This window comes from Protopterus annectens, chromosome 10.part0 (genome assembly GCF_019279795.1).
Source record: "Protopterus annectens isolate FY-2018-M chromosome 10.part0, PAN1.0, whole genome shotgun sequence".
In the NCBI taxonomy this organism is placed as follows: Eukaryota; Metazoa; Chordata; order Ceratodontiformes; family Protopteridae; genus Protopterus; species Protopterus annectens.
The window spans coordinates 1,152,186,068-1,152,212,242 of NC_056744.1; the positions used below are offsets into that span (position 1 = coordinate 1,152,186,068).

General features: G+C 42.7%; 1 protein-coding gene across 5 annotated transcripts in view; it reads right to left on the minus strand.

Moving 5' to 3' along the window:
• Window positions 1-26,175, minus strand: part of TOE1 (target of EGR1, exonuclease) — a 416,060-nt gene that overhangs the window by 288,999 nt on the left and 100,886 nt on the right. For all 5 annotated transcript variants that reach the window (XM_044085892.1, XM_044085889.1, XM_044085890.1 and 2 more), the window contains exon 4: window positions 2,051-2,147. In XM_044085892.1, the coding sequence (XP_043941827.1) occupies window positions 2,051-2,147 (97 nt within the window). The remainder of the gene's footprint in view (window positions 1-2,050; window positions 2,148-26,175) is intronic.

Below are 26,175 nucleotides of genomic sequence, written 5' to 3' on the forward strand. Positions count from 1 at the left end.
GCTTATGACTAATGAACATATCTGCCTGAAGGCATTTATAAGCCTAGCCGGAATGTGTTGGCTTTCGCCACCCCCTTAGATTAGTTCCCTGTGCCTCTGTCCAGCAGAGCCGTTGAAGTGATCCTTAGATTAGTTCCCTGTGCCTCTGTCCAGCAGAGCCATTGAAGTGATCCTTGGAATAAACTTTCAGTTTCCCATCCACTTGTCAAGGTTTCTCTTGAAGAGGGTTAGCGAGGAACTCTGCCTAATGTAGATTGGAATCTTGTTCCAGAGCATGGGAAGTCTCTGGGACAGGAATCTATCCCTCTAGCACGTTCTATTTATTGTGGTGAGGTTTAGATCACTAGAGCATGTGGCTCGAGGGGATATGGTTTTCTTTAGGTGGAGCATGTCCATCAATTCTGGGTTGAACATGGCCTTGTATGTCAGGCAGAGATCACCTCTGAGTAGGCGGTATGTAACTTGAGTACAGCTGGAGTTTCTTCAGTCAAGCTGCATAAGGCATCTGTTTGATGCCAGTGATCCTCTTGGTGAAATACTTCTGTGGTCTTTCCAGCTGTTGCAGGTGTCTTGTAAGGTACATCCCAAATGGGGCGTTGTACTCTATGATGGGTCTAATGAGTGATGCGTAGAGGGGCACAATGGCCTCTTTTGATCTGGATGCAAACCCTTTTGTGATTAGATGGGCCACATAGAAGGATTTTCTAACTACTTTGGCAATGTGATTATCAAAGGAGAGGTTACCATCTACTTGGGTCCCCAGATCTCTTATTACGTCTTCCGTATTTAGGGGGCTACCACCTATGTGGTAGTTTGTGGGTACTGAGGTCATGGTTTTCACACCAGGTATCTGTCTCAGTGAGACCCTTTTGGAGAGGTCTGCGTCCGGCGGAGACTCACTTATAGCCCCTAGTTTGCAGTCATCTGCGAACTTGGTCAGCCATAGTCCTTCTGTGCTTGCCGGTACATCTGAGAAGTATATGCCAAACAGGAGGGGTCCTAGGACTGAGCCTTAGGGGAACGCCATTTGTAACCGGTTTAGAGTCAGACCTAGCTCCCGCAACTCGTACCATGTGGGTTCTGTCCGTGAGCCAGTTGGCAACCCATCTCGTGACGTGTTCAGGCTGGTGAGCTTGTCTATAATACCTGAACGGGGAATGGTGTAGAAGGCCTTTGGGAGGTCTAGGTAGGCTGTGTGGACCACCTTTCCCTAGTCTATAGCCTTGGTAACTATCTCAAAGAAGTCCACCAGGTTTAGGAGGCATGATCTGCCCTTAAAGCCGAACTGGGTAAGGTCCAGTGTTTGGAGGTTCCTAATGTCTCTGTTTATGAGATCCATGATCACGTGCTCCATAGCCTTGCAGACCAATCTAGTCAGGCTTACAGTGTGATAGTTCACGGGGTCTATTGTGGCTCCACCTTTGTGGAGCAGAATAACTGTTGCTGTGCGCCACGTTATGGGCATGTAGCCTGTCGAGAGGCTGAGTTTGAACAGTGTGTTTAGGTGAGGGGTTAGTTCATCTTTGAGCTCATGTAGGACACAGCCTGGGACACTGTCCAGTGCCATTGATGCTGTATTTTTGGCTTTGGAGAGATGTTTTAACCTGAGTGTCTGTGACTTCAGGGGCACTACATTCTTCTGGTATGGTTATGGGCCCTTTTGGGGGTGAGAAGGGGGTGAAGTTTGCACTGAACCCGTCTGTCAGGATGTTGGTGAGATCGATAATGTCTATAAATGCTCTGGAAAAAGCCTGAAAAGGCAGACATGCATCTTTGGCTATTTCCCATGGGTTATACTGCAGCAGTGATTCTTACAATCAACAAAAATTACTTCTTCATACCCTGTGCTCTTGATTTCTCTCACTACCAATGCGCAGGCTGGCAAGTAGGATGAGACATCTTACCACAATGGAATTACACATGATCTGTACTAAAAAAAAAATCATTTCGGCATGAGGAAACATGCAGTGAAACTATGAGACAGAAATCTTAAATCACTAATCTACCATACAATGCACAAATAAATATTGTGAAAACAACTGAAACATACCTTTTCAGGACGCTGTCTAAAGCAAGCAATTCCTAGAGAAAGTATAGATCTTGTTCTGGCAGCTTGGCATATGGCCTTGTACCGATCTTCAATGCACCTGAGATAATAAAAATTGCATGAAGTACAGAATCAAATGCAATACAGCAACAGTGAATAAAAATACTGCACTTAACCTGTGAAAATGGTGGTCTTTTATTTTTTTATTTCTCATTTTCTGCAATTCTCCTCCTTTGAATCAATTAAAACTATTCATTCTGCTTACATGTTATGAAATGGACCATTACAAGGTGGATACTTAACACATGTAAGCTCAAAAAATATGTAGAACGCTCAGTTGACTTACTTTATCTCCCCCAATGGCAGAAGTCGTCAAATCAATTGTAGTGAGACACATGTAAGACGAAAGTCCGTAGAGAACACAAGGCACCATTATTGGCCAGTTTCATATAGTTTGTCATGATTTGGTGAAAACAGCCCCTAAAAAAAACCCCATCATCATTCTTTGCCAGTCGTCTGTACCTCAGTGCATTAGGAATACTTTGACAAAGCTCCCTGATGTGCTATAAAAAGACAGTCTGTCTGCCACAGACGAGATCAATGACCACCTACCATACAATTATAAATAAAAACCAGCAAGAACCACAACAGGAAAATTGCTCCTGTAGTAATAAAACAAATATATAAAAAACGCAAAATCCAAAGCATATACAGGAGCAACAGGCAGTCCACCAGAATGAAAATGGTACGACAATTCCAAAAGTCAAAACGAATTCAAAGACTCCTGTTCGTAAAAACAACACCTTTTATTCGAACAAACAGTAGTAAGCGCTTTCACCCTAAGGCTTCTTCAGACTATAAAACATAAACTTCCTGTCTTTATAAAGCAGATGGTAAAACCAATAAATCAATTAAGTTCATGATGTCATTAATCTCAACTGAGAATTTAAAGCGAAATGCATATTCAAACAATGTATATGTACATATATAAAAAGTTTTTACATACATAAAGAGCACTTATTCATAAATAACATATAACAAACATATACACAATGGTAAATCTCTAAAACTAAATCATTATATAATTAAAAGAAACTAAACCAAAGCATTATGCTTTGGTTTAAAAAGTCTTCTTTTACGTAAAAAGGGATGTAGGCATACTTTATCATTAATTCCTGGTGGTTTATCCGCTCTGCAGCGGATAATCCAACGTGCCTCACATTCCTCTGTATAGTTGATTAAATTACCCCCTCTACCACTGGATATTATGCTTTGCATGACAGAGAATTTAAAACTATGCAATGGACCATATTGCTTGCAATGTTTTGCTAAAGCATTATTTTCAGAACCCATCCTAATATGGTAAACATGCTCCCTGATGCGTTCACGTAACTGACGATTAGTTTTCCCTATATAAAATGAAGTGCATTCCACACATCTAGCAAGGTAAACTACGTTTTCGCTGCGACAATTAGTTTGAGTTTTAAAATGATAATTATAACCTGTATTAGGATGTTGAAACACATTGTCAGCATCTATAAACTGACATTGTCTACATGAATTACAGGGAACAGTGTTATATATGGGAGTAAAATACGTAGTATCTACACCACCTGAATAATGACACAACTTCCGTTTTAGATTCAGCGTATTCTTATATAAGAACTTGGGTTGACGTCCCACCACATTGCTTATATCATCATTTAGCGATAGGATGTCCCAGTGCTTCATAACAATGCTCCAGGGGTCCTGGTTCTGCCTATAGCAACAACATGAAAATCTTTTCCTTTGAGAAGCATTAAGATGTTCTTATATTTAGTTTTCTAGCCTCATGTAAAATTTGGGAACATGTCAAATGCTGCCTAAAAGGAATTAAAGCCCTTTCACCCAAAGAGTCCACTGCCAAGTGAGAAGATGAGGATGAATGTGTAAGACCTTGTCTTGTGTGTAGCAAATCCATCCTGTGAGGTAACCTATGAGGACTGCTCTTTGGCCAGGTGAAAAAAGGAGGGAAAATCAGTGCTGTCTGGGCAAAAAAGGGATTCAACAAGATTTTTGTCCTGTCCAACAGAACCTTGTATAGGACCTTTAGCAGAAGAGGAAGAGGGGGAAACACAAAGAAAAATCCCTGTTCAAGAGAAGGGCATGGCATCCTATTTCCATGCCCACATCCTTCAGCCTGGAATATAACTGGTGGACTTGCCTGTTATAGGGGGGATGCAAACAGATCGATTTGAGGAATATCCCACAACATCCAAGAAGATTTCCCTGTATAACATCCATGTGTGAGGATCAGCAGTAGATCTACTCAAAGTGTCTGCCACAATGTCTTTGTCTGAGGGAAGGAAAACAGACTGTATGAAGAACTAAATTGTGTTGGACAGCAAAATCCCAAGCTATCAGAGCTAGTTGGCAAAAACGATAGGACTTTATCCCTCCCTGTTGATTCACCACATGACTGTGGTATTGTCTGTGAATACTCTGAGGGGACCTGAAGACCAGAGGTAGTGCAGGGACTGAAGGGCCAGAATCAAAGCCCTCATCTCTTGAATAATGATATGCCTCATCACTTTTTGAGGAGACCAAATCCCCTGAAAGTACAGTTTTGTACCTACCATAAATGTAGATGTTCGAGTGCTAATACAGTTGCAGTCATAACAGATGGGTTCTCCTGCCGTCAGGCGGGTCCTCGGTCGGCCGAATTCCAAAGTCTAGGTCCAGCGTTGGTTGTCGTCGCTTTCTTTCCTGACGTCAGTGCGACAGGGGTATACAAGACACAGCCGACGCCATTTTCTTCAGTCTTTCTTGCCCCAGATGTCAGGTGCCCCCAGAAGGAAGGCAATATATATATATATATATATATATATATATATATATATATATATATATATATATATATATATATAAAAAAAAATATATATATATATATATATATATATATATATATATACATATATATATATACACACATATATACATATATATATATATATATATACATACATATATAAAATATATAATCATGCATTGCAATATAATCAAAAACCAGTAGTTGCAAGCAAATACACCATAGAAGGATAACCCAATCAAGTTGTGAGATGAGGAGTTAGCCACTAGGTCTGTACCCAGAGGGGAAGGAGGGAGGGAAACCTGGACTGCAGCTGTATTAGCACTCGAACATCTACATTTATGGTAGGTACAAAACTGTACTATGTTCATCGTGCATACAGCTGCAGTCATAACAGATGGGTAGAATCCCAAAGCTACGCACAGGGTGGTAGGCACTAGGTGGAACTGGGAGGAGCCAGAATGCCCTGCAACACAGCAGTGGTAAAGCCTGCTCTAGTTTTGGAGTATAAAGGTAGGTGGTAGTGTTTAGTGAAGGTATGCACAGAACTCCAAGTGGCTGCCTCCAAAATATCTTTGGTAGGGACTCCTCTGAGGAAGGCTGTAGAGGTAGCTGTGGCCCTTGTGGAGTGGAGTCTGATGCCTGCAGGTACAGATTTACCATGAAACGAGTAACAAAACCGTATGCAGTGGCCTATCCATTTTGAAATAGTCTGTTTAGAAATTGGCTTCCCTTGAGCTCCTACAGCATAGGACACAAAGAGTTCCGATTTCCTGAAAGGCTTTGTTCTGTCCAAATAGTAACGTAGCTGTCTATGGATGTCTAAGGAATGTAGCAGCCTTTCCCCTTTGTTTTGAGGATTGGGGTAAAAGGTAGGTAAGTGTATGGCCTGATTTAAAGCTACCCTGGATACTACCTTAGGCATAAATGACGGGTTGGTTCGTAGGGAAACCCTGTCCTGATGGAAGATGAGAAAGGGCTGCACAGCCATGAGGGTTTGTAGTTCCGAAACCCTACGAGCTGAGGTAATGGCCAGAAGGAAAGCCGTTTTCCAGGACAAATATTGCAAATCTGTTGAGGCAGCTAGTTTAAAGGGGAGGCAATGTTAATTTTTCTAGAATGCAATTAAGATCCCAGGCTGGTATTGGTTGTTTCCTTGGAGGTCTTATATTCTTAGCCCCTCTGAGGAACTGTCTTAAGAGTGGGTGGGAGAATAATGGTGGATCAGTGTTGTATTCAGCAGAAATGGCTGAGGCATGGATTTTGATGGAGGAAAATAAAGTCCACTGTTCAACAGCTCAGCTAGATACTGTAATATCGGAGGCAAATTCAGTTTTCTAGGATCCTGGCCTTTTTTCTCATTCCAAGTGCAAAACCGTTTCCATTTTGCGGAGTAAGCCTTTCTAGTAGATGGCCTTCTGGCCTCCAAAATGACATCCTGCACCTCCTTGGAGAGTAGGGTCTGTTGTGGTGTTAAGGAATTTTCCATGCAGCCAGATTGAGTGTTTTCAGCTGACTGTGAAGAGTTTTGTAGCTGTGCTGTCAGTAGAAGAGGCATTAGAGGTAGGATCCAGGGAGGAGAATGTGTTAGGCTCCTCAGGAGTGGGTACCAGTGTTGTCTTGGCCAGTCTGGAGCGATCAGTATCATCGGTCTGTCTGCTCTTGCTTTCAAAAGCAACTTGGGCAGAAGAGGCAAAGGTGGGAAGGCGTAAACTGTCCGTGCTGCCCAACTGAAAGAAAGGGCGTCCACTCTCCAGGCCTTTGAATGGAATGCCCTGGAGCAGAATTTCGTCAATTGAGGATTCCTGTGGGAGGCAAAGAGATCTATGTTTGGCCTTCCCCACGCTTGGATTATCTTTGTAAACACTTGAGGATGCAACTTCCATTCGTGCGGGTCTGTCATATTTCTGCTTAGATTGTCTGCCAGTGTGTTTTCCAAACATGGCAGGTACTGTGTTTGAAGTTCGATTTGCCATTCCAGAGCCAAGTTGCAAAGTGACATGGCCAGCCTGCACAGGAGGTATGAATGTGTTCCTCCTTGTTTGTTTATGTACCACATTACTGTGGTGTTGTCTGTTCTTATCAATAATTGCCCTGGATGCAGGAGGTCCTTGAAAGCTGTAATTGCATTTATCACTGCTAGCATTTCCTTTTGATTGATGTGAAGGTGCTTTTCCTTTTGGGACCATTTGCCCTGAATGCACCTGTCTGTCATGTGTGCCCCCCAGGCGTAGTCTGAAGCGTCTGTTGTGATGACTTGATTTGCTTGAGGCTTGCAGAATGGTAGACCTGTGTTTGTTTGGCATGCTTGGGCCCACCATAGAAATTCCTTTTGCAAACATGGGATTAGTGGTATTATTGTTTCCAAACTGTGGCTGTGTTGAGACCATAGGTTTTTAGGTACCATTGAAGTTTCCTCATATGCAACTTTGCACATGGGATTAGAAGAATGCAAGATGCCATGAAGCCCAGAGCCTGCAGGATTTTCCTTGCAGTTAGCCTGGTACAATTTGCTAGTATTTTGAAGTACTGAGTTAGTTGCCCCTGTTTTTCTGGCGTAAGATAGGCCATCTGGGTGTTTGTGTCCAAGTTGGCACCCAGGAAAATTATTTTCGGAGATGGTGTTAGCCTGGATTTCTCTTTGTTGACTGTGTATCCCAGAGAATTCAATAACCGTGTTACATAAGCCAGATGTTCCAGAAATATGTGTTTGCCAGAAATATGCGTTTGCTGTCCGTTTGGATCAGGTAATCGTCCAAATAAGGGTAAATTTGTATCCCTTGAAGTCTGCAGTAGGCAATTACTGATGCCAGGCATTTCGTGAATACTCTGGGCGCAGTAGATAAGCCAAAGGGCAATGCAGAGAATTGATAGTGGATTGAACCTGCAAGAAATCTGAGGTATCTTCTGCAGTTTTGTCTGATTGGGACATGCAGGTATGCCTCCTTGAGGTCCAATGTTACCAGCCAAGACTCCTTGCCCAGCATGGGAAGAAGCTGCTGTAAGGTGAGCATCTTGAATTTTGGTACGAGTAGAAATGTGTTCAGGATGGATAAGTCCAAAATGGGTCTCCAACGGTTCCCTTCCTAGGTACTAGGAATAGTCTGGAATAAAAACCTTGACCTTGTTCGTGAGTAGGTACCTCTTGAATAGCTTTCATGTCCATGAGCTTTGAAATTTGTATTTGAGCCTCTGCCCTTTGATTGTGTGGCAGGTTTGGCATGCCTCTCATTTTTGGAAGTGTGTGAAAATGAAATCTGTAGCCTCTGTTTATAATGTCCGGGATCCATTTGTCTGTTGTGATTTGCCAATTTTTTGAAAATAATGTCAGTTTTCCTCCCAAGGGTGCTGCCAGCTGAGACTTGCTTGGCATGCAAAGGGGAAAGTCATTGGGTTTGTTTCCTGTATTGTTGTGCACTGTCTTCGCCACCTCTTGGTGCTGGAGTTTGCCATTGTCTGCCTATATATGATCCTTGAGATTGCCCTCTGCCCCTTGTGCGCCTGTATCTACCTCTTTGGGGCTTGTCCGTGGCTGGAAAGGACCAGGTTTTTGAAGGCCAATTTCTGCTAAAACGTGGTGGTTGTACCTGTAGAAAGGCTTTGACAGTTTGCATAGATTTAGCTTTTTCTTCCATTTTCCGTAGTATCTCCTCAGCAAGGAGCATCTAGTAGTTTAACTTTAACATGATCAGGCAAGGTTTGTTCCCTAAGCCAGGCATGTCTACGAATGACTGATCCTGTAACAGCAGCTCTACTTGAGGCCTCTAGAGCATCATAGTCACATTGTAATGTGTGCTTACCCACTTGTTCTGCACTATGCATCATATCCTGCAACTCCTTCAAATCTGGTTGTTCAGGTTGTGACATTTTATTCCTTAATTGTGATAACAGAAACTGCTAATATTTAAGCATATGGAACTGACAAATTCAAGGCCCTCATGGCTAGTGTGGCCGAGGTATATACCTTTTTTCCCCACCTTTCTAAGGATCTAGACTCTCTTTTGGAAGGTAATGGATTCTTAGCAGTAGAGGCCTTCATTCCCTTGGGGCCTTGAGAAATGGTTTCAGGTTCAGCATTATGGCTTTTGTAAAGAAATTGGTGTGAGTTAGGAACTCTGTAGTACCTATCAGGCTTGACTGGGGCAGGAGGCAGGGAATCCGGATTAAGGCAAGCCTCCGAGTAAGCATCATCAAGTATGTCCAGGACAGGAGGTATTGCCAGAGGTCTGTGCTGAGGTAGCAAAAGAAATTCCCTAAGTCTTTTCTTGGAATCTGAAAAATCTTGGCCTTCCCAATGGAAGTGTTCCCTCAAGGTATGCAAGGTTTCCCCGAAAGAAAAATCCCCTGGGGGAGATACAGAAGGAATGGACTGCTCTGCATCAGAATCTTCAAAGGGAGAGTACGAGTGCTCCTCTTCATCAGAATGTTCTGAAATAATGGAGCCCTGGTCAGAAGAGGGAGAATCTTCCTCCACTCTGGGTCTCTTGTCCGGAGGGGGTTGGGAACCCATGATAAGAGTAATTAAATCCTCAGCCATTTTGAGCATCTGCTTTTTAGGCATGGGACCTGGAGATGGGCCCTGTGCAACAGGCCTCTTGGGATGCATGGCTGATTTGGACTTAGTAAAGGACTTTATGGAAAAGGAAGATGAGGGTTTGAAGACACCATGGGTGGAAGTGGACCTGTCCACATTGAGAGGCTCAACACTTACAGTGGCTTCGGTAGCTGTAGTCAGGGTATGGGCCAAGGTACCTGCGGTCTCGGTTACAGAAGACACCGCCAGAGAAGTGTCGTCGGTAGTCAGGGGCTGCGTAGGCGCCTCGCTGAGAACCGGACCACGTGTAGCCAGTTTTGGCATCGTGTCGGTCTTTGTCCTTGCGTTTTTTGGACAAAACGGTAGTCGGAGTCTCCAACGACATTTTATAATCAAAAGCTTTACCAAAAAAGTGCTGGGTGAACTCCGCCCGACGCTTAATAGTGCGTTTATTGAAAGTAGCACAAAAGCGACAGCCCGAGACGTCGTGGTCTGGGCCTAAACAAGGTATACAGAGGGAATGGAAATCCTTATGCGGTATTTGCTTCCCACAAGAAATACAATTGTTAACTTTGTCTGACATCGGTCTGAGGCAAGAAAAGTTTCCCCAACGGGGTACTTAGCTTTAAAGAAGACTTCGGTTTCCAAATTTTCATAATTTCAGGAGCTGGCCGACCGGCACTTGCGAACTGCTTCTGCTTCGGGCACCGCGCGGCAAAAAAGACTGAAGAAAATGGCGTCGGCTGTCTCTTATATACCCCTGTCGCACTGACGTCAGGAAAGAAAGCGACGACAACCAACGCCGGACCTAGACTTTGGAATTCGGCCGACCGAGGAACCGCCTGATGGCAGGAGAACCCATCTGTTATGACTGCAGCTGTATGCACGATGAACATCCTAGACATTGTTTGAACAAGCTCCCCCAGCCATGGTCTGAAGCATCTGTAAACAGCTATTGAGAGGGGGAAAGAATCAGAAAAGAAAGTCCTGGACTGAAGGGACTGCTCCACCACAGAAATCCCTTCCCTAGGCAAAGCAAGGGAGGAATCTGGAAGTCTACTGGATAGCAATGCTGGAGCCAAACCATCTAGTAGCTTCCTCATATGGTATCTGGCATGAGGAACCATAGGATTAGTGGATACCATGAACCTCAGGGCTCTTAAAAATTCTTTTGCAGATGTCATTTACAAAGGAAGGTTCTGAAAGAAGACTGAAGACTAAGACACAGAGCTATGATCGTGGGAAGGAAGGCAGTCATAGAAAGAGAGTATGAATTCTGCAATTGACAAAAATCTGATCTTCAGTGGGAGTCAGAATTCACTTAAGTTTAGAATGAACCCAAGACTGCAAAGGAGACCCAAAGTGAACTCCAAGGTCTTTAGAAACACAGGAGGGAATGTAGCCCGAGTCAAAAGGTCGTCCAGAGAAGGAAATATCCCAATACTGTGAAGTCTCAAATATGCTATGACAGGAGCTAAGCACTTGGTAAATATTACTGGTGCTGTAGAAAGACCAAAGGGTAAAGCAGAGAATTGAGAATTAGAGGAAGAGACAGTAAATCTCAAAACTTTTCTGAAAAAGAGGATAAATAGGAATATGGTGTCAGGCAACCTTCAGAGCTAGGGATAGAAAAAAAAGCCTGGGAAGAAGCACTGGAATCAAGAGTTTGAAGAGTTAACATCTTGAAACTAGGCACCAGAAGGAATGTACTGAGAAAGGAAAGATCTATGATAGGCCTCAAGGAACCCTCTTTCCTGGGAACCCAAAACATTCTTGAATAGAAACCTTTGCCCCTTTGAGATGCATAAACAGGCTGAATATAGTGCCCTGATCCAAGAGACTCTAAAGGACTGGAGAAAGAGACAACTGGTTTTGAGGTGGTCTAGACCTATTCAATTCTGTAAAAAATATAAACCAGTTGACAGGTGTGATGATACGAGGTAGTGCCATCTGTGCCAGGGAGAGTACAGTAGTGCATATGTAACATATGCCAGCATAGCTAGCTGGAGTATTGTAAAGAATTTTATGTCATTTTACTATCACACTGATTTGTACAGATGCTCATGTTAAAAATGTATTTTTTAACACAAGCAACTTTACAAATACATCAACAGTGGGTCCTGCTGGACAGAAGAGAGATATACATGCATGTCAGACAGTATTATTATAACTGATTAAATGTATATGTTTTAACAGAGAATTCTGGAAGGGAAAAGGTTAATCTCAGTCCAGCTAATTTTGAAAAATTTGTTGAAAATTAAATGGGTCGGTTTAGCCACTGACTGCAGCTAAAGACAAAAACGTCTGGGGAAAACCAGGACTAGGAATCTTACTGAATTGTCCTTAGGGATGAACTAATTGCTAATTGCTACCCTGGAAGGGTGGAAGTGTTTTGAAATTGTTTTATAGCATTCAGATGCTGAAACAGATCTTAGAAAAGCTCTGGGTGTATACTGTAGCAGTCAGGTGACCAGATGGGATGTCATTCTATAACCAGCACTGAACTGATTTTTTTTAAATAACAGTGAGCTATTCTGGAACTCTCGCAGCTGCGTTTTGGAACCTGACAGGAAAGAGCTCTCACAGACATTTCAAACAACCTCACATCTCATCTTGGCTTGCTGTAGTAAGCAACTCAACACACTTCATCTGGGCTTGCTTTAAGTAACCAGGGAATAGTATTTTTTTTAGATCAGTCAGAAAATATAGTGAGATTGGTTAAGTACTGTTTTTCTGTATCTGTGTGAATCTATCCAACTGTGTTATTTTTTACATCTCCTATGATTGAAACTCTGGTAATTATTGTAACTAGATAGTCAGTATTCTTGTGTTTTCTATTTATTTTGATACCTTTAATTGTGGCTGGTATTTTAAATAATACCTTTAAACATCTTAAGAGTAGTTATGCTTATTTTAGTGACACTGTGGCCACTCCTGAAAGCCTTGCTGCATTGGTCAAACTCTATTTGTATTAGTATGTTAATTTCAGTATAAATTGGGTAACCTTGCAAGAGCCTTAGAGCAACTGACTAGTGGCAGCATAATTACTTTAAAGTTTGTGGCAGAGGGGGCACAGCTGGTAGATCTGTGCCAGCCTTTCCCAGGTGTGTGTGAAGATCAAATATCCAAGTGTGTGTGTGTGTGTGTGTGTCTCAGCTACTGGGAACAAGGACACAGAGCTCCAAAGTAGTCAGTGTGGAGTCTTGTTTGGGGCCTGGAGAGAGACAGAGAACCCAGCCCCAGGTCTGGAGTGTGCTCCCTGTGAGCTCTTAAGGGAAACTGTGCATGGTACAAAGAGATGCATCTGAAAAATACTGTGTACCCAGTTTAGTTCCTAGTGGCCATCTCTCACTAGTGTCAGTGGTGAGGACTGAGGCTCCTTGATTACTGGCCCAGAATAGGGACCATCACAACAGGTACCTTAACTAAATCTCTGCAATTCAAGTAGGAATGACTCTCTCTATTGATCACACCACCTTTGCTAATGATCATGCACACTATCTACAGTCCTCCATAACTAACATAATAAATACCCTTCTACCTCAAGTTCTCACCAGAGGTGAAGAGAAGGACATCACTAATGCACTATACTTTCCTCTCTTCTTTACTGCAACTTTCCACATTTCAGAAACAGCCACTAAAACCAAATCTTTTCTTCAAAAACTTAATTCAAGCACAAACATTTCAGTAGCTCCACCCGAACTTCTTAAAAAATCTTGCAGCTGAAAAGATAGCCAAACCTCTCACTTGTGTCTTTAACCTCTCTCTCACCAGTGTATCTATCCCTTCAGCATTCAAACATTCATCCATTATTCCACTATTAAAGTCTCTTCTCTCAAACAGCTGAAAGATTACAGGTCGACCGATAATATCTGCCTCATGACTAAAACATATGGAAAGCTGCTGTACAATCAACTACAACACATCAACAACTATGCTTTGCTTTGTGATAGGATTTTCACAGTGAATTCAGTACTTTTACAGCCCTTATAATGGTTAGTGATGCCATTTATTGCAACATGAAAGATATCACAGAAGCTCTGTTTGTAACGATGTCCAGGGCCTCTGTAACTTAAGTTGGCTGAGCTAAACAATAATACCACTCACTGGTTTCAGAGTTATCTATGAAACAAATCTTTCAAGATTTGTTACAGTAACTCGTGGTACCTGTATTCATTAGACACATAGAGAAGTCCCACAAGGATCTGTTCTAGGACCTCTACAGTTTTCCCTCTATCAATAACTTTCCCATCAAGCTTCCAAATCTCAAAATGATTATGCACACATACAACATACTCTTCTTACAATCCAGTAATAAACTGCAAGAGACTTGACTAAGCTATGCTTCTGATCCTCTTTCAACAACAAGAAAACGAATGATGTTATGAACTCAACTATTAAATTACCCAGCATCCTTCCCACTTTTATAAAAGATCATAAAGTTAACACTATTCCCATTGCCAAAGAACAAACATACCAAGGCTTTATTCTCAGCCAATCTCTTTCCTTCACAACTCTCACAGGTACTGCATCTAATAGTTTTGGCTCAACTTAACTGATACAAAAATCACATACCTTCTCTCACTTCAACGGCCTGCTTATCTAGTGCTAAAAATGCTTTTAATACCAAAGCTGCAATACAGCCTCCCATTTCTAATTTTGCATTCGGCTTACACTATCCACAGAACAAAAACTGTAGAAAACAAAATATGTACATTTATTTATCCTTCTTGCTAACCCCCCCATAGTCTACTACTGCACTTTGCTTAAAACACTAACTGGCTTTCATTGACTAAGAGCTAACTTTCTCCTAAGCACGCTAAATTTTCAAAATTCTATAACAAGGTTACTGCTCACCTCTATTCTAGACAGCAACATAATACGAGAAGCAGAAAAAGGCAGCTGTCTCACCCTCACTTGCTCACGATTCAAAACCCGACTGGGTGAAAGAAAATTTCTCAAGATTGAGACCTGCAACCTGGGAACACATGCTTACAGAACCTAAAACTACAACTCCATTAAAGATTTCTAGAATGCACTTAACCATCATCTCTAAAACAGCTGCTGCACGTGTTCATCACCCATTTCATCCTTCACTTAAGATGTCACTCACAGAGCTGCAATACTTTCCTCAATGTAACACATCATAAGCATTGTATTTCTTAGCCCTGTATTATGCATATTAGTTGATTTTCTACCTTTATGCTACAACTATTTTATTTGCTTTGCTGTTTATTTTTTAAACTAATGTGTACACTGCATATGTAACACTGAACTGTAGAAAACTACTTCACTACTGTACATTTCAGTCATGACTCAGGCTCATAGAGCAAAGTGTAAACAGACTACTTCACCTACCCAGTCATTAAATGGTAAATATAACTAATGAATATGCGCATGTACATATGTGTATATGCATGCATGTATGTACGTATACACACACAACCATCTATATATCTATATATATATATATATATATATATATATATATATATATATACACAGATATATATATATATATATATATACAGATATATATATATATATATATATATATACAGATATAGATATATATATATAGATATATATATATACAGATATATATATATATATAGATATATATATATACAGATATAGATATATATATATAGATATATATATATATATATATATATATATACATATACAGATATAGATATATATATATATATATATATATATATATATATATATATACAGATATAGATATAGATATATATATATATATATATATATATATATATATATACACAGATATAGATATAAAGACACACTTCGGACTGAAGTAGCAAAATAATTAAGTTTCTGGATAAAATCAGAGCCATGAAACTTGATTTTTTTGTTACTTCAGTCTGAAGTGTGTCTTTACGTTTTAATTCTCTTCGTAGAACATACGAGTTTGCTTGTTATTTATATATATATATATATATATATATATATATATATATATATATATATATATATATGGATCCCCATCTAAACATTGAATGTTCACAACAGTGAACATTACAACACTGAATTGGAAACATCAAAAACCCACAACATTGAGTAAGAAAGACCTTCACTACAGTGGGGATTAGAGTGTGTGTGTGCGCGTATATATATATATATATATATATATATATATATATATATATATATATATATGTGTGTGTATATATATATATATATATATATATATATATATATATATATATATAGTTACTAGGGGGTGGGTGAGAGACAGCCCACCACATAGGGGTGAAGGGAGGCTTTGCCTCCCTGCAAAAAAGCAGCGTTTTTGTTTCTTAATTAGGTTTCAGTGTTCCTGGTTTGATGCTATAATACTTGCTGTTGTGAATGTTCGATATTTAGACAGGGATCCACACACACCCACACATTTGCTTGTCATTTGATAGACAGTACTTACTGTAGATTACTGAAAAATCAACGACAAACCACAGCAACAACTTTCTCCAAAAGCGTAGTATTCTTTTTCTCCACTGTTTGACTTCTGATTAGGTATATTTAAGTTTGCTATTGTAATTATTATTTTATTACTCTGAGTCAGTGTATTGATAACGAAACCACCAGTCTGATCTTTAGCAATATTACCTATCATACATATCTTTTAGTTATGTACTCACCATAACTTCAGATGTTTGGGATCCATCTCGCCTACATTCTGAATGATGGGTTCGGAGCCGATCCCTCGGCTCCGACTCGGCACGCTTATGCCAAAGAGCGAAGTCTCTTATTGGCTGAGCTTACTATATCCCAGGATGCACCACTACCAGTCCCCCAGATCTAGTTTGTCCGCATACATGCACACACGCATACCCTGCTTATATAACATCGTCAGATGAAACAAGATAAAACAGTTGAACTCAAAACCGTTCAATCTCTTCTGATCTGCAAGGCAGGGGGAAGGAGGGTGGGTATCAGGAATGTAGGCGAGATGGATCCAAAACATCTGAAGTTATGGTGAGTACATAACTAAAAGATGTTATGTGATCCTATCTCGCCTACATTCTGAATGATGGGACAGCGTCCCTAGCACCTGAATCCTGGGTGGCTCACTGGAAAACACTCCTGCGTACCGTGGAACCAAATGATGCTCGTCCTTTAGATGCCACATCCAATTTGTAGTGGGAAATGAAAGTGTGCGGGTTGGACCAAGTAGGCACAAATTTCTGATATAGCGAGCTTGGAATGAAAGGCTATAGAAGTAGCCATAGCTCTGGTAGAATGAGCTTTGATAGATGATGTAAGTTGTTTATTCGAAGATGAATAGGCCTGAGTTATGCAATCTCTGATCCATTTTGAGATTGTAGCTTTTGTGATGGTTTGGCCCAATTTATTATCTGAGAAGGACACAAACAACTGGTCTGACTTACGGTTGCTGAGTCCTGTCTAAATAGAAGCGTAATTGCCTGTGAACATCCAATTTATGGAGAGTGTATTCTGCTTCATTAGAGAATTTTGGAAAGAAAACTGGTAGCTCTAGAGATTGTTGAAGACAGAAACTAGAACAGACCTTTGGGACAAAGGATGGATTAGGCCTAAGTGAAACTCTATCCTTGTGAAAAATCAAGTACGGTGGTTTAATAGACAGGGCTTGAAGCTCTGAGACTCTTCTTGCCGAAGTAATAGCCACTAAGAATGCCGTTTTCCAAGACAGATATTTTAATTCGCATGTAGCAGCCGGTTCAAATGGAATTTAGAGATAGCCGCTAGTTGGACTTTAATAGTTGAGACAGAAGATCCCTGATTAAACAGGGATGTTAAGAATTTCAAAACCTCTGGGACAGGAGCAGTGATAGGGTCTAAGCCCTTGAGTTGAGCCCAGATAGCAAACCTCTTCCACTTACTGAGGTACAATTTGTTAGTGGTGGGTTTGTGGGCCGAAGATAAAATGTGAACAACTTCCGGGTCTAGTGTGTGCCTTCTAACTAAGGTTGGAAGTGGAGGAGCCAAGCTGTCAATTTCAGAGATTGAAGGGACTGATGCCAATGTCCCGACTGATGGATTAGCAAATCCGGGATCAGGTCTAAGGTCCACGGATCGCCCACTGCATGCTTTTTCAGGTAAGGAAACCATATCTGACGAGGCCAGTATGGGGCAATCAGAATCATTGAAGACCCCAGCTGAGAAGCTTTTGAATAACTTTGGGAAGGAGTGGAATTGGAGGAAAGGCATAAAGAAGCCCTGTTGGCCAAGGTTGTGCTAGAGCATCCATGGCTGGTACTTCCTGATGTGGAATCAAAGAGAAGAACCTTTGGCACTTGGTGTTTTGTGGAGTTGCAAATAGGTCGCAGCACCCCATCTCTTGAAAACCTGGGCTGCTACTGTGCGGTTTAGAGACCATTCGTGAGGAGAGAGAATTGTCCTGCTTAATTTGTCCGCCAATACATTTGACTTTCCGGGATGTGGGTCGCTACCAAGAAGCGGTTGGTAGCTACAGCCCATTCCCACACTCTCATGGCCTCTCTGCAAAATCTGGTCCCTCCTTGTTTGTTCAGATACCAAACCACCGACATGTTGTCTGTGTGGATGGCGATGATGCCCTGAGGAAGAAACTTGTGTAAGGCCTGTAGGGATAGAAGTACAGCCCTCATCTCCAACACGTTGATGTGGAGAAGAGCTTCGTTCGGAAGCCAGGAGCCCTGAACTAGCCTGCCCAGACAATGCCCCCACCCTATCTGGGAGGCATCTGTCGTCAGGATAACCACTGGAGGGAGAACAAAGGGTTTTCCTGATCCAAGTTGGATGTCTGAAGCCACCAGCGAAGGTCCCTTTGCATATTTCCGTAATCATGATGTGATGATTGAGGGAAGATCCTGAAAGGACCATTGAGTTGACAAGAGCCACTGAAGAATCCTCATGTGTAATCTTGCTAGAACTAAAAGAACCGTGGCAGACATTGAGCCTAAAACCTGTAGGACCATCCTGGCTGGGGCTTTGGATCTCGAGATCAGAGCTTGAACTTGGCCCTGTAAAGTTCGGATCCTTTCGGCAGGAAGAAAGACGCATCAATCTTGAGTCTATCTCTGCTCCTATAAACTTTATGCGTTGAGAGGGCAGCAAGACAGACTTTGACCAATTGAATGTAATCCCCAGGGAAACACCCAGGGAGATGGTGGCTTTGAGGTTGTCCATTAGTAGATGCCTGGTGGTGGCAGTCAGGAGCCAGTCGTCGAGATAGGGAAACACTTGGAATCCAAGACTTCTCAGGTGAGCCGTCACTACTGCCAAACACTTGGTGAACACCCTGGGCGCTGTGGTGAGACCAAAGGGCAGAGCACAAAATTGGTAATGACTGACTCCCAGGCTGAAGCGCAGATACCTTCTGGACGCCTGATGTATCGGTATGTGATAATAGGCGTCCTTGAGGTCTATGGAGCACATCCAAACATCCTTCTCCAACAACGGAGAATGGATTGTAACGTGACCATTCGAATTTGGATTTCGTGACGGATTGGTTCAGTCTGCTGAGATCCAATATTGGTCTCAGGTCCCCTGTCTTTTGGCACTAAAAGAACCTGGAGTAATTTCCTGATCCGATCTGGTCTGTGGGGACCGGTTGGATGACTCCTTTTCTAGCAGCTTTAAAGCTTCTGCGGCTGCTATTTCCCTTTGACTGGGTGGTGGGTCCGGGATTCTCTTGGACGGTGGGGTGAGTATTTGAATGGGATGGTGTAACCTCCGATGATCCGGCACCCATCTGTCCTGAGTGATTGACTCCCAGGCTTTTAGGTGCTTGGCAAACGACACCCGACTGCCTCCGGCGCAGCACAGCCGGGCAATCCCTCATGACGTGTGGGAGGCTGAAGCGCCACGCAAGGACTCGCGGTCTCCACAATTGCGGGGCCCTCTGCCGCCTCTGGGACAAAATTTCCCGCCCTCTGCCTCTGGACGGGAATCTTCCTGCTGTTGGGAGAAAAACTTAGATTTGCGGAACCACATTTTCCCTCCTTTAGCCTTGAGTGGAATAACGGGCACCTCGGCAGATAACGCTCTTGCTCACAGCGGTAAGGGTGTCTTTCACCTTGGGTCCAAACAATGAGGACCCATCAAAAGGAAGACTTGAAGGCCTCCGAGCCAGGCTTGGAGCCACGCCTGTGCCTGCCGCTGCCGCATAGGAAATGAGCCTCATGGACGAGTTAGAAATTGACGTAAGGATAGCCAACTGAGAGCTAACCGACTGGGCTAGCTGCTCAGGTAGGTTACCGAGAGGAGTCTGACAACTCCTTGACCAGATCCCTCTGAAGCCTGGTAAAATGTGCCAAATAATTCAGAGACCTTAAGGTAAAGGCCGCTGAAGTCAGGGTGCGCCTATCCATACTCCTAGACTCCTTATTAGGAGGATGGATGTTGAAGCCTCTGCCACGCCCTGTTGTGTAGCAGATGCCACCACCATGGCATCTACAGCCACGCCTTTAGTAAGGAACTCCTTCTCGGGGAGCAGATAAAATTTATTTGGACGAGAAGGACTGGTTCCACGGTATCTGACAAACTAAATCCAGAAGCTCGTCGAGACACCCAGGAGGCGGAGGGCTGAGCCCCAAAGGCCTTGAGGAGCACTGACTCGCCAGCAGAGGGGTTTGGATATCCAGCCTCGTTGTTTGAGGATCTCTAAGATGTCTGCAAATGAGACATCATCCGAGGCCCTCTGCATCATCCATATCAGTGTCCGATGTAATAGACTCGGGAGTCCACGTGCTTCCTCTTGCTCTTCCTTGGGGGTTCCTCTGAAGACAACTCAAGAACCCTCAGGAGGAGGAACCCCACTGGGGTAACCTCAGGCCTCGGGCTCCGCTGGCTACGGACAGGGGAACTGCCAAAGACCCAGTCTCCACGCCCAGGGAAGGTGCTGGTAAACCGGAGAGATGGCGAAGAGGACTTGGCCTCATGGCCCTGAGCGGACCCCAGAATCCTGGGAGTGTCCGGACTCGAGCCATGATAGGGAGGCTCGAACCAAAGCATAGGTCCCAAACATCACCCCGGTCCAGCCGAAGAAGTCCGTACCAAACTCGGACCCGAGCCCGGGGTAAGGGTCGGAGCCGACCCTGAGATCTCCACCGCTCCAACAGCACCTGCTCCGCGGGCGAAGCAGTCGGAGGAGGAATGGCAATGGGTGGGCCCAAGGTCATCGGCTCGAAACCAGCTGGGTCGGAACCAAACAAATTTTTGGAAGACTGGGGACTGGAACAGTCTTTGGAGCACCCTGTCTATATCAGAATCCGACATCCTCAAGACCGAGAGGAAACAGAACGGGTTCGAGAAGGCCTTCCATCGCCCCAAAGGGCTAGGGGACTCGATGAGTATCGGCGCCGAGGAATACTCACAGCAGATTCCATCGGTGCGGTAGACTTCGCTTGGCCGAGGAGGAAGTGTCTGCCTTGTCGGCTCCGAGCAGCCCAGCCATCGGCTCAAGCCAGAGGAGTCGATACTGGTGGCATCGAGGCAGACTGTTCAACCTCGGCCCAAGTCTTTGGAAGGAGAGGCCTGCCTAAGTTTCTTGGCAGTCGGATCCGACGGACTGGTCGGAACCGGCCCTTTCTTTTGGCCGGAGCAGGAGAGGATGCCAAGGCTTCTTCAAAGGAAGGTTTAACTAACCCCTTAAGAATCAATTTATTTTTCCTCTCCTGCAGGACCCTTGAGGAAAAGGCGTGACATACACTGCATGACTCCTGCAAGTGCTTTGCCCGAGACAATATACACAGAGAATGATCGCCTGTGATAGACATTTTAAACCGCATTTGAACATTTTTAAAGCCCAAGGCCTAGGGTTTGAGACATGATGTTACACAATTCTAGTCACTTAGACAGGAAAGTAAACAACTAAATTTTACTGATAATAAAGCTAAGCTTACAGTAATAGCTTAATGCAACACTTCCTGTAAAAAAGAACAGGGAACTCTAAACCAACTAAAGTATTACTAGAGACCCTGTATTAAAGGTTGACAGTCCGGAAGGCCCTGGATGGAGGGGCGAAAACAAACTCAACCCAATCACACACAACAATTTTACAATCCAAATCGTACACAAAGTTAGCGATAGCCGTTAAAACAGCTTTGTGAGCAAAACAGCAAAAACTGACAGAAAAGTTAGTTAATAAAACTACTCAGCCCAGCCAGCTCGAGACCACGTCGGGAAGCGGCAAACGAGATCTGGGGACTGGTAGTGGTGCATCCTGGGATATAGTAAGCTCAGCCAATAAGAGACTTCTTTGGCATGTCGAGCAGAGGGATCGGCTCCGAACCCATCATTCAGAATGTAGGCGAGATAGGATCACATAACATCTAATAGATAAAACAGATGAGCATTTTGTAATCTACATTAAGCTGAGAAACTGGCCTGTAAGAATATTTTTGTTTTTCATTTTCTTTGCTTATAAATAGATTAAATCAATGAAGATGGAGGAATCTGCAAACAATTTTGAATCCACATGAAAGTTTTACTAATCACAGAAAGAATGCTAGACAATTTACTTTGGGGACTAACTTGACCAATCATACTGCCTTACCTTTTTAATGAACATATTTAACAAGACTAATTTCAAATGACATCTGCAGTGGTGCAGCGGTATTGCCTCACAGCAAGAGGTTCTCCCGTTCGATTCTTGGCTGGAGTGCAGGGAGTGCCTTCTGTGTGGAGTCTGCATGTCCTCCCTGCGGTTGGGTGGGCGTTCGAAAGACATGCGTAAATGGGTGTGCCTTCATTGAAGGTTGAACGTCAAGCTGGCACCTTGGCGTTCGTGAAAATCTACTGCCAATCATTAGCGGACCGGAGTTCTGCTGTGGCAACTCCTAACCAGGAAAAGCCAAAAAGACAAACATTTAACAAAACTATTTTCACTTAATGAAATTACTTTATAGTGTCTATTTGTTTATTGCTCTCAGTAATAAAGTGGCCTAAGAGTGGGAAGCCTGCTACGTTTGGCTTCGCTCACCTACCCTACCTCAAATTCCTACTCACTCAACCTTACTCCCCCATATTTCCCACATAGACCTATCACTCTTATAACTTCCCAGCTTTACTACTATCAAATTAACACTCGCGTTTCTATTTTCTTCTTCCTTATTTCCATCCAATATTTTGCATCATTCCCATCTGCCATTCACCCTGCCATACTGCTTTGCACTATATCCCATCCAACTCGGACCTCTCCCCAACTGTACCTGTAGTTTTGTTCTTATGCGAAACTCCCTTCTGTTCATTCCTGCATTGTTCTTTCAGATATACTATCAGAATATTTATCTCTTCCTCTGTATCTCTCAGCCTTCCGCTTCTCTCTCTATTGCTTACACTCCTCCACCTTCAATCTCTCTACGTCCATGTTTGCGTCTTTTGGCTTTTCCTGGTTAGGGGTCGCCACAGTGGAACTCTGGTCCGCTAATGATTGGCAGTAGAGTTTTACGTGCTGGCTTGCCGGGCCTAATGCACAACCTTCAATGAAGGAACGCCCGTTCACGCATGTCGCCACACAGAAGACGCTCTAACTGAGAATCGAACAGGCAATGTCTGTGAGGTGACAACGCTACCACAGCACCACCACCGCAGTCCATATATAATTAAATTGGTACTTTTTTCTTACTACCCTTCCTTACCATATTTAACACTGTTAGATGCCTCCCCATATAATTTCATCCTCATATCAATATTTCCCTATAACTACCTACCAATCCTACCCATTATCTTACTCCTCTCTACTCCTCCCATTAATCTCTACCACCTATAACTGTACACATCAATATTCCTCCCACCATACACCATCACCTAATCATACATCTTCTAAATCCCAAATATTCCACTACATCTTCTATCACTAACATTTCTCACTATACTGACATACTCAACCAGCTATAACAAGTATTCCTACCACTGTTAACTTACCTAAACCTACCACAGAATACTTAAACCAGAATACCACAACACATTTCTCAAACATCTCCCCTAGCTTACTCAAATTAAATTACATTAGTACCCTAAAATACAAGCAAGTAGCACATGCTCCACCATTATCCCAGTCTATAAACTAAATCCCAAATAAGTAGCTCTTCAAAAGTCACACTGCTAAATGGGTAATACTGGCAGGGGATATAAATCCCAATCCCAGACTCACTCATACAACACCAGGCCACAACAAACCAGCCCCCACAAATCCTAAAACAGCAACAGGCTATTTCTCCAACCACCTATGACTTAAAATAATACACAGTAACTCAAGAAGTCTCTGTAACAAACTCACGGAAGTTCATGCCTGTATAGCTCACCATTCCCCTCCTTACCTCACAGACACAAAAACCTGGTTAAAGCCAATTACCCAAGATACAGAAATACTCCCACCAGGTTATAATATATACTCAGACTAGATAGAACAATCAAAAAAGCAGGTGGGGTTGTTGTTTTCTACATAAAATGTTTTAAATCTCTCCACTTACCATGTTACAATTCCAGTTTCAACAACTCTGAACTTCTAATCTCACTCCTCAAACTGAATATGTCCAAATCTCTAACCATCATAACTCTCTATCTATACACACATACTTAAAAAAAACACCTGGAAACAACATTCCCATCCTGAAAGATCCTTTCATGCATCTCAGTCGACATAAGACTGGCAATCATCTTGCTAAGAGATATTATAGACTGGCAAAGAACAGCTCTAAAACAAACTCAGTTCAGCTATATGGCTTATCTCAATTAAGACTGCAACTAGAATTAACAAGGCCACATCTAAAGAAGTCATCCTAGACTGGATTCTAAAATCCACTCCAAACAATGTTGCCACAAGTGGTACCATATCCAATAGCCTAAGTAACCACTAGCTAAACTACTCCAAGCAGCACCACAAGGTTCATCAGTATAACACAGTCAGAAATCTCAGTAACTTCAATAAAGAAACTTAACTTCCAATCTGCTCCAGATTAGCCATGCTCCAATTAAAACTGGAGATGAAGCAGTAGACACATTTAATACATTACTTCTAAATATCCTGGTAAATCAAGCACCATTAAAAAACAAAATTGCCAAGCCCCTTGGTGAACTAAACAGAGCAACTCATGCAACTTACAGATAAAAACCTGGTAGTTTTGGTTACAAACTAAACATCTGCAAAATAATGTATAAAGTGGGGGGAAAATCCTACTACAGCAATATCTAAAATTCAATCAAAAAACTTCTAGAAATCCGTAAATGCATTGCTCAATCCAGGGGAAAAAATCAACCCAAACCAGCCCACCAAACATTAACTTCCAAAGCATTGCTTCATAGTTAATTTGCATTTTATAAATGCGGTAGCCTCCCCCCTACGAAACAAAACTACTACAAATCCAGCCATTAAACTCTCTTATGGGTCATCACTTATACCAACCTCATTCCCATGGTGAAACAGTCAAGGTATTTACCGGACAGAAACAAGGTGCAGGGTTTGGATTCTCACCTCTGAACTGAGAATTGGCTAGGCTTAAAAGGTCCCACAAAGGCAACTAGCCTAGTACTTGCCTATGAACTTATCACATAACTAGTTTCTAGGTTAAAACTCACCAATAAGCCCCATGCAAAGAAATGGCAAGACAATTTCTCCTCTTTCCTTCCTATATTCACTGGAGTCCCATAAGGCTACATCCTACGACCACTACTGTTTAATCAATGACCAAACCACAGCAGCCAAAGAGGCTACCAAAGTACAATACACCGATTCCTGTGCTGCAACAACACTACTCATGCTTGAAACACTCACCCAGAAATCCCTTTTCTCCTTAGAAGCTTGGCAAGTTGCAACTCTCCCCAATTCCAAAAATAAAAACTACTACCGTTCACCCAAACTCTCTCACCTTCCAAAAATACATTTAAATGCACTGTCATTCAACCAGGACAAAGTAAAAATGGTATCCAACAACAACCTACTAGGTGTGATAATAGACGGCCACCTGAAATTTGATCTCCACCTTCAGCAATCCATAGAGAAGATGCACTAAAAGCTACACTGTCTCTACATATTAAGAGTAGAGAAAGTACAGTTTTGTACCTACCATAAATGTAGATGTTCGAGTGCTAATACAGCTGCAGTCATAACAGATGGGTTGTCCTGCCGTCAGGCGGGTCCTCGGTCGGCCGAATTCCAAAGTCTAGGTCCGGCGTCGGTTATCGTCGCTTCTTCCCTGACGTCAGTGCGACAGGGGTATAAAAGAACCAGCAGACGCCATTTTCTTCAGTTTTTCTTGCCTCAGATGTCAGGTGCCCCCAGAAGGAAGGCAAAATAAAACTCATGTAAGAGTGCAATGTAATATAATCAAAATACATTAGTTTGCAAGCAAATACACCATACAAAATACCCCAATCAGGTTGTATGAGGAGGTATTTGTCATAAGGCCTGTCCCAAGAGGGGATGGAGGGAGGGAAACCTGGACTGCAGCTGTATTAGCACTCGAACATCTACATTTATGGTAGGTACAAAACTGTACTATGTTCATCGTGCATACAGCTGCAGTCATAACAGATGGGTAGAATCCCAAAGCTAAAAAAGGGGTGGCAGGCACTAAGTGGAACTAGGAGGTGCAAGGATGCCCTGCAGGACTGCTGTGGCAAAGCCCACTCTAGATTTAGAGTATAGTGGAAGGTGATAGTGCTTGGAGAAAGTGTGCAAAGAACTCCAAGTGGCTGCTTCCAAAATATCCTTGGTGGGAACCCTCTTGAGGAAAGCTGCAGAGGTAGCTGTGG